The 9,784-nt window shown below is 42.5% G+C and overlaps 1 protein-coding gene across 2 annotated transcripts; it reads left to right on the top strand.

Annotated features, from left to right (window-relative positions):
• Positions 1-853: 853 nt before the first annotated feature.
• Positions 854-9,784, top strand: LOC145348102 (uncharacterized). Of its 2 annotated transcripts, XM_080196245.1 has the most exons (3): positions 862-885; positions 3,068-3,143; positions 6,099-9,784. In XM_080196245.1, the coding sequence occupies exon 3, from the start codon at positions 6,576-6,578 to the stop codon at positions 8,349-8,351; it is 1,776 nt and encodes a 591-aa protein (XP_080052371.1). In that variant the 5' UTR covers positions 862-885; positions 3,068-3,143; positions 6,099-6,575; the 3' UTR covers positions 8,352-9,784. The 2 variants fall into 2 exon arrangements, with proteins under 2 accessions (XP_080052372.1, XP_080052371.1); XM_080196246.1 differs by lacking the exon at positions 3,068-3,143 and having other exon boundaries at positions 854-885.

Raw genomic sequence — 9,784 nt, 5'->3', positions numbered from 1 at the left:
TGATCACCTGTAAACACTCACATTCCAATCATTTTTTTGTAAATTGAATTTGTGTCTGTATGTGCCCTGTTTGTGAACATAGCTCTTCACTCACCTGATGAAGGAGCTTGAGTCCAAAGGAAGAAAATGTCATCAATGTATCTATTGTGTAGCATCAGTTGAAGGTCCTGTGCGGTGAAGAGGTCTTGTTCGAACCTGTGCATAAAGATGTTGGCGACATCTTGAGGTGCGAATTTGGTCCACATGGCTGTTCCGTGTGTCTTCATCGATGACACGTTGAAGGCTCCGGAGAAGATGTCGTTGGTTCTCTACTCCGGGGAAGACGATAAAGGGTACTCTGTTCACCATGTCCCATGTTTGTCTTCTGAAGAGGTCGCTGTGGTTTTTCGCTGTGGTGTGTCGGGACTGTTGATCGATGATTCAAGATGCTCCTGGTTCAACTGCTCCATGCATGCCGAGTTTCCGTAGGAAGTCGTGTTTGTGAACATAGCTCTTCACTCACCTGATGAAGGAGCTTGAGACTCTGAAAGCTAGTGCTGCCAAATAAATCTGTTGGACTTGTGTTGTGAGACTTCTTACTGTGATTCCCACACCGGACATCTCTGTCAAAAGTTTGCCAGGGAAACTGACTCAACAGCTCAGTTAAGTTTTTTTTTCAAATGAGACAATGACAAGTTTAAACCTCCAACTGATCTGCTGCTCAAAGTCTCCTCCGTTTCACAGGTCAGTTTCCCAAGCTTCAGGAAACTCCTGTTACTCCAGAAACATTTGGATTGGCTGTGAGAGACGTCAATCAGAGAGCCCACCCACTCTGCCCATTCTCTCCTCTTCCTCTTTCACAGCTGCTTCACTTCCTGTAGGGACTGAAAACCAAGTCAGGAGATGGTGAGTGAAGGAGCAGAATTTATAATAATTACATTGCATCATATCCACACTAATGTTCAGGCAGTCTGACTATCCTGTGGGGAATCAGGTGTGGAAATGCCCCTTATGCTGTGTGAGAAGATCCAGCTGAGAGACCTGTTTACTCGGTGCTTTGTGCTGAGCTGTTTGATTGGAGCTGTGTGTTGGATATTGAGTGTGTTTATTGGAAGCATTCCCCTTCTGATTTACAGGTTGAATTTTGTCGATGGGTCATTACTGAATATGAGAAGGTGAGATGTAATTATTTAGGAGGTGAGGATTTTAAAAATTCATTTATGGGATATAAATGTCACTGGCTAGGTCAGCATTAATTGCCTTGAGAAGGTGCTGGCCTGAAACTGTTGCAGTCCCTATGGTGTAGCTATACTTACAGTGCTATTAGGGTGGTTGTTCCAGGATTTTGACCCAGTGACAGAGAAGGAACAGCAATATATTTCCATGACAGGATGATGAGTAACTGAGAACGAAGCTTCCAGGCAGCTGTGTCCCCATGTGTCTAGTATACTTGTTCTTCTGGATGGTAGCAGTTGTGAGTTTGGAAAGTATTGCCTAAAGAGCCTGCTGTGCTTGGTTGAAGTCATTAGGTTACATTTTAGCTTCATTTGAAGCAATTTTTTAAAAAGCGGCATCTTGCCTTTTGGCTAAGATGCAAATGAGATCAGCCTTGGAGGAGGAGCTGTGCCTACTGCAATCAGCTTGGACCATGTAGATCAAGCCCACGACAGGAGGTCTTGTCTTGTTAGCTTGGATCAGGAATGTCTCAACTTATTGAGACTCTGAATTGTATTTGATTTGATTAAATTGGAATAAAAACAAAAAAATGTTTATAGATGGTACACACAGCTGCTGCTATATATCAATGGTGGAGGGATTAAATGTTTGTGAAGGGGTAGCAATCAGGCAGGTTGTTTTGTCCTGGATGGTGTTGAGTATCTTGAGTGTTGTTGGAGCTGCTCTCAATCATGTGGACAGCATTCCATCACACTCCTGACTTGTGCCTTGTAGGTGATGTATAGGCTTTGGGGAGTTAGGAAGTGAGTTACTCATTACAAGATTTCTAGCCTCTGACCTTCTCTTGTATCTATAGTATTTATATAGCTAGCCCTGTTGGTCTGTCATCAATGGTAACCCTCAGGTGTTGGTACTGGGGGATTCAGTGATGGTAATGCCATTGAATGCCAAGAGCAATGGTTTGATTCTCCCATTGTGTGTGTTGGGAGCTGGTTATTATCCTGTGGACTGTGAATGGTCAGTTCTGTTTGTTTGTTAAAATATGGATGTTTCTTGTCTTTTCAAATCCCTCCAAGACTTCACACCACTTTATATCCATTAACTCCTCAGAAAAGAAAAAAAATCGCCAGATATGCCAAAGTGCTTTACAGTAAATTTAGTGTGGTCACTTGTAGTGCAGGAAATATGGCTGACAGCCAATGTGTGCACAGCAAGCTCTCACAAACAGCAATGTGATAATGACCAGTTTTTTTTAGTAATGATTAAGGGATTAATGACACAAGGGATTAATCCCCTGTTCTTCGAAATAGTGCCATAGGCTCATTTAAACCCATTGTAAAGAGAGCTGAAAAGGCCTTGTTTGAGATCCTATCTGAAAGACTGCACCTCTGACAGCACAATACTCCCTCACTACTGCACTGGAGTGTCAGCCTCAATGCTGAACCCAGTGTGGTATAAAACTGTAACCTTCTGATTAAGATTTGAGAGTAATACCTCTTGGGCCAAGGTTGACAATCAATTCAGCTGTACAACCCTCCAGGACCTCTAGATTCCTCCGATTTTGGCAGTTTGAGTTTCTGCAGTTCTAATTGCTCCATCATTGGTGGCTATGCTTTCTGTAGCTACCTGGGTTCTAAGCTTGGAAACACTCTCTAAACCTCATGTCTATTTCTACCTCTCTTTAAGATTTTTTTAAAAAATCTGCATCTTTGATCAAACATTTGGTGATCTCTCCTAATCTCTCTCTCTTACATTTTGTCTGATATTGCACCTTGAAGTGTTTTGTGATCTTTTACAATGTTATAGATGCTGTGGAAACTCAAGTTATTGTTCTTGGACAGCGCAGAGGTCAGCTTTCTGATTTAGGATTATGTTGACTTTCATATGTTTAACTCAACTGTTCTTACTTCAGGTTTTACAGCAGCTGTTGCAGAGGTTAATGCTGGAGTTAATTGTGACCAGATGCAGAGCTGCGTCAGTGCTCAGAGGTGAGGGAAGTGAATGGAATCTGACTTGGTGCAGAGAAATATATGATGCATGTCTTTGTACTGTTCCTTGAGCATTCGGCTGTATTGTGTAACTGGAAACAACTAGTTGATTGGTAGACTGAGTGTTGACCATTAAGATTCTATATCCAGTCTGTCTGTTAAAGAGAAGCAGAGGTAGCCTGGGCATGATCAGTGAAGAAGTTTGGAGAGGATACAGAAGAGAGTTACTAGAACAGTTCCAGGGTTGAGCTATTACAGTCATGTGTGTATACAAGAGAAGCATGGAGCAGAGAAGGCAAAGACGAGATTTGATGAGATGTTGAAGATCATGGAGTTTAGACCAGTGGTCCCCAACCCTTTCAATAAAACAGCACACTTCAATGAGACAGATACTTATGCGGCACCCATTTTTTTTGACTCACAATTTTTTTTGAATAAAATTGATCTATTCATAGTTTTGAGCAGTTTATGGAATTTGTTTCAGCATGTGCAGTTTTGATTCTGTTTACGCCTTTTCACGTTTTAATTATTAGGAACTAAGAGGAAAAACTGTAGTTAACCAGTTTGGAAGCATTAGAAATTCGCAGTTGTATAATCTTTATGACATTACCAAGCACACTCTTCACTGAAGCAGATCTCTATACTTTGACAACCATCTCAAATTTAGTACAGAGAATACAAGTATTTTTACAGAACCATAGTAGTTAATGAGGGAGCTCCATAGAACAACCTGTACAGTTTCTTTCACAACATTCAATTAATAACATTTATTCATGCTAAACGAACAGTAAACATTTTTTGGTGGAATGCGTGCATATAAAAAAGCACTAAAACATCTAGGTTAGTTAAAAGATGATGAGACCCTGTTGCTCTGCCATTCACTAAGTATTTCCATTTCAATCATTCTTCTCGAGGACTTGGGCTCTTCTAAGAACTTTATAAAGAGGAACAACTTTCTCGTTTAATGGGAAAAAACCTTGATCTTGAAGGGCTTCTTTGAATCGGAGACTTGGAACTCATTGGAGTGAGAGACTGACTTCTCTTTTTAGAATACGAAGGAGAATGGGACTGGGATCAGTGATTGTGCCTTCGCGATCTGGTGTAACAACACCCCCTCAATGATTTTTTATGATTCTGATACCTTTAAGATGACATTATTTTTAGAAACATCTATGAGGTATACAGCTCCTGTTTTACCACATAAGACTGAAAGTCTTGAATGACTCAGGAAGTTTGCTTCAGCTCTCCTTTGGCAGCCCCTGTTCCCAAGTCACCAATGCAGACCTTATAGTCTAAAACTCTGCTGCAATACAACATTCTTCAGATTTTTTTTTCCTTCCGCCTTGTTAAGAGTTATTACTTGGTTTATAACAATTACAGTGCCAATGGAGTCGAGCCTTTGGGAACCGACAGAGAGAAAAAAAGATAAAGTTGGGGCATGGACTTGCCCCACAACCATGGCACACTTCTCGTAGTACGCCAGTGTGCCTCAACATATTGGTTGAAACCACTGAAGTAGACTAACATTCATCTGTCAGAAGGGAAGTGGTAATTTTCCTTAAACTCATGTGACTTGAATCAATATTGGGGACGTTCAATCTGCCAGTGGGATGGGACATATCCAGGGATGGTGAAGGAGGAATGAGATTTTTCCAGATGATATGGTTCAATGAGTATCACTGCTACTTGACCAGTCTGTGGAGTAGCTTTCCTCACTCAGGTATTTGTTCTCCGATCTTGGTATGAGGGACTTTACTGGTTTCACTGGGCTGAGATCACCTTAATCTTATTCTGACACAATGTTAGGATTGTCCAGATCTATCTGATTTTCCTTTTATTATTGGACTTTGTACTGATTGTTTATCATTGTTTGCTGGGTCACATCAGAGGACCGTTCAGAATCAATCATATTCTGTGGGACTGGAGTAACAAGTAGACCAAACCAGGCAGTTGGAGCAGATTCTCTTTCCTGAAGGACAATACTTAGAATTCTAGGACAACCTGAACATTTTCATGTTTGTATTTTAATTATATTCTACAAATTATATGCATATTCAGTTTCACAACATGCATGGTTGAGGTGAATAACAAAAGATGCCTTTAAGGGGCAACTAGGTAAGCACTCAAAGGAGAAAGGAACATAAAGATATGCTGATGAGAGGAAGCTCGTGTGAAGCATGAACACCGGCATGGGCCATTTGGGCCAGATGGCCTGTTTCTGCACTGGAATTCCCTGTTTGTAACTTTCTATAGTTGGATTTGAACTGTCAATCTCTGCTTTGTTAATATGGTACCATAGCAATTCAGTTGCATTACCTCGAAACACATTTAATTAGATGCATTTTAATGCTACCGTTAAAGGTTTCGCTGAAGCTGTTGGCCTTTCCCAAAAGCCTGGGCTTGAATTTGATGATATTGCCCAGTGCTGTGTTTGACAGCTGAATTTGGGATGTGCAGTCTGAGTGAGTGCAGTGTATCTAATTTCCCAAAATAAATCAGAACCCTTCAGTCAGTTACACCAAAGCAAGATATTCATTAGCTTCTAGCACTTCATGCTGAGAATATTTGAATCAAATAATTTTGGATAACAAGGGGAGAAATTCAAAAATTGTATTAAAATTAGCATTTCTCTTGAGTATCTTTATATTAATATATACAAAACTAATATCCCCAGCACAATTTGAGGTCATAGCAAATTATTGGTCCATTTACACTCCGCCCAACTATCCTTTCACTGCCCTTAGTGCCTGGGAAGATGGGGTTTGGCTGGAGCAAAGTCAAGTTGTCTACTCTTGGTCACTATCCAGTATCCCTGCTGGAAACAAGAGGGTGAGGGGTGAAAAAATGCACCTGATTTTCCACACTGTGATACAGTCTCTAACTGAGGAGTCAGCCCATTCAGCAAAAGAAGAGAGGGAGTTGGAGGAAATCATGTTTCATTTTCCTGTTTTACAGAAGGATTATACCGTACTACACCAGAGAATACAGAGAGAGGATAGATGCTGTAGATAAATCCTGACCGTCACCTATGGAACAACTACACAACTCTGGGAAGACATCCAGTCCCTTTGCAGCATTGCTCAACATAGAGAAGGTTGGGCAGTGAAACCATCATCTGGAAATCGGTCCAGTCCGGTCAGAGAGCTTTCAAATCATCAGACTTGAAACTGGTCAGTGGTGTAGAACCTTCCATCAGAACCAACCTTTTCAAAGGTTCAGCTGTGGGTGATCGGTCGGGATGAGACTGGAAAGAAGTATAAATGGACTTCAAATATGGTGACAGCTTCAATCATTCATCGAGCCTTGTGAACCCATTCCTACAGGTAAAGACTATTCAAGTCTGCGGTGTGTGAGGAGGGGTCCACAGTGTCATAAAATCTCCAAACATGCAAAGTGTGTTTGGTGTCCCACCGCTAACATAAGAGCAGCTGCATGGAAGGGAAACTATTGAAATGTGAGGTGTGTGATCAAGCCTTTGCACAGTCATCGATGCTCAGGAATCACCATTGCATCCACACTGAGGGGAAACCGTTCAGGTGTGAGGTGTGTAACAAGGGCTTTACAGAGTCGTCAGCCCTGCTAAAACATTGGCGCGTTCACACCGGTGAAAAGCCATTCACGTGCGAGGTATGCAACAAATCATTCTCAGACTCATCGTATCTCCGTGAACACAAACGCATTCACACAGGAGAGAAACCGTTCACATGTGAGACGTGCAGCAAATCGTTCTTGTGGTCATCAGCACTTGCTGTACATCGACGTATTCACACAGGAGAGAAACCCTTCAAGTGTGAGGTGTGTGAGAAATCATTCTCCCAGTTAACGACCCTCCGCAGACACCAACGCACCCACACAGGAGAGAAACCGTTCACGTGCAAAGTGTGTGACAAGTCATTTTCACGGTCATCCGACCTCCGCCGACACCAACGCATTCACACTGGGGAAAAGCCATTCAAGTGTGAGCTTTGTAACAAGGGCTTTGTACAGTCATCAGCCCTGCTAAAACATTGGCGTGTTCACACTGGGGAAAAACCATTCACATGCAAGGTGTGCAACAAATCATTTATGTGGCCATCGGCTCTCAATGTACACCAACGGGCACATACTGGGGAGAAACCGTTCACATGTGAGGTCTGCAATAAATCATTCCTATGGTCGTCAGCCCTCCGCGCACACCAACGCATTCATACAGGAGAGAAGCCATTCATGTGCGAAGTGTGTGACAAATCATTCTCGGTGTCATTGGACCTCCGCAGACACCGAAGCATTCACGCTGGGGCGAAGCCATTTAAATGTGAGGTGTGTCACAAATCCTTCATGTGGTCATCAGCTCTCCGCAACCACATACGCCTACACACCGGGGAGAAACCATTCACATGTGAAGTTTGTGACAAATCATTCTCTGACTCATCATCTCTCCATGTACACCGACGCATTCATACAGGGGAGAAACCGTTCATATGCAAAGTGTGCAACAGATCATTCTTGTGGTCATCAGCCCTCCGCAAACATCTTCAAATTCACACGGGGCAGAAACCATTCAGGTGTGAGGTGTGTGACAAATCATTCTCTGATGCATGGTCATTCCGCACACACCAGCGCATTCACACAGGGGAGAAACCATTCAAGTGTGATGTGTGTAACAGGTCGTTCTTGCGATCACGGGCTCTCCGTGAACACCAACTCATTCACACAGGTGAGAAACCATTCACTTGTGAAATATGCAACAAATCATTCATGCAGTCAACAACCCTCCGTGCACACCAGCTCATTCACACCGGGGAGAAGCCATTCAAGTGCAAGATATGCAACAGAGCATTCATAAAGTCATCAATCCTCCGTGTACACCAACGCACTCACACAGGTGAAAAACCATTCACATGTAAGGTGTGTGAGAAATCATTCTCAAGGTCCTCACACCTTATGCTTCATCAAAGGACTCACACGGGGGAGAAACCATTCACGTGTAAGGTGTGTGACAAATCGTTCTCCGTGTCCTCGGCCCTACGTGTACATCAGCGCACTCACACAGGGGAGAAGCCCTTCAAATGTAAGGTGTGCAACAAAACATTCTCAAATTCATCAAACCTCAGTGTACACCAGTATATTCATACAGGGGAGAAGCCGTTCAAGTGTGATGTCTGTGACATATCATTCTCACGTTCAACAAAACTCCTCTGCCATCGGCAGATCCACACAGGGGTGTAACTCTTCAAGCGTGAAGTTTGAGATAAAGTTTTGTGACATCTTCTACCCCCCTGGACACCATAGGGTTCACTCTTCATCTGTAATGTTTATAACAAGGCTTTCATCCACTCTGATCTCCTGAGGCACCTGCAGATCAACCCAAGTGAGAAATCAGTCAGGTGTGATGTGGTAACAAGACTTTCACACAGTCAGAATATTGCATAGTCCATCAAAGCACTGAAATGGGAGGTACCTTATTGCTCTGAGTTCTACAATAAAAAACAACCTTCACAGTTTTCAGACTTGGAACATCAGTGAACGCAAAGGAGAGGCAAGTCCTTCCATTGTCGCATATTGTTTCACCTACTCCTCCTCTCCTACCAAACACTGACATCTATCTCCACATGGACTTGGAGCCAGGTCACCTGCTTCCCTTACACTGAGAGTTGTTTGTGTTGTTTACTCTCCAGTGCTCACACACGGGAGTTGCCCTTCCAAAGCATTGTCTGCTTCCAACCTCTTTGACCATCAGTCCAATCGTTTCAAGAAGACCAATTTAACCATTGGCGAAATCATCAAAAGAAGACATCCAGTATGTATAGAAGCTGCTGCTTAATCAGATGTCACCGTGTCTCTGGGAGCATTTCCTCAGTCACAGGAAGTAGGTGACTCAGGAGAATGTATGTCAGGATTTTCCCTGCTCTGGACAAGAGGGAGATACCTCAATAGTTTCCACAGTATGATTTATCTTCCTTTTTAAAGATAGTTACAGTGGTCACATTTCTGAAGTCAGGGGTGCATGACCGAGTAGAACTCTTTTTCATTTCAAATCCATAGTGTGCGTGAAGGTTTGATGCGAGTTGAAATCCTCAGCTGGAATACCATCGTGGTCACAGGCTTTGTTGTTTTTCGTTTGTTAGATAGATTGCTTGTTGCAATTCTCCCATCATTGGTGACTTACCCATGGATTCCACTACAGGGACTGAGGGACAGACTGGAGGATATCAGCTGCCAGGAGTGGGTATGGGGTAGAATCGGATCCTGTTTTAGTTGATGATGTGAATTATACACAGATCCTCTTCAGATATCTAATACCATGGGTGATGTTTGTATTCTCTTGCCTGGGAAGACTACCAAGCTGAGTATGGTGTGGGAATAGGGCTGAGTCTCTACAAACCTGAGTTCCCTCAACCCATCATACCTTGATGTAATAATGATGTGATATGTTCACTTTACACTCTTCCAAGATTCATTTCATGTTCTGGGAAAGATCTTGTGCCATTTTGAAATGCTTTGTTATTTTGTTTGATTCAAAATTTGAATATTGTGCTGTTGTTTGTCTGCTGTTTTATCAGTTTTCTATATAGATTTATTGATCATAACAAGTTCATTATCTTAACCAAACTACCTACTCTGTGTGCATGTTGTGTTCTTATGCACTGAAACACTCAGGA

This window comes from Carcharhinus amblyrhynchos, chromosome 9, assembly GCF_965287045.1.
Source record: "Carcharhinus amblyrhynchos chromosome 9, sCarAmb.v2.hapA, whole genome shotgun sequence".
Classification (NCBI taxonomy): Eukaryota; Metazoa; Chordata; class Chondrichthyes; order Carcharhiniformes; family Carcharhinidae; genus Carcharhinus; species Carcharhinus amblyrhynchos.
This window is presented reverse-complemented; position numbering and strand designations above follow the sequence as displayed.

What these genes read in the sequence shown, in the direction of transcription:
- LOC145348102 (XM_080196246.1), top strand. Translation starts at nt 6,576, where the DNA reads ATGGAAGGGAAACTATTGAAATGTGAGGTGTGTGATCAAGCCTTTGCA.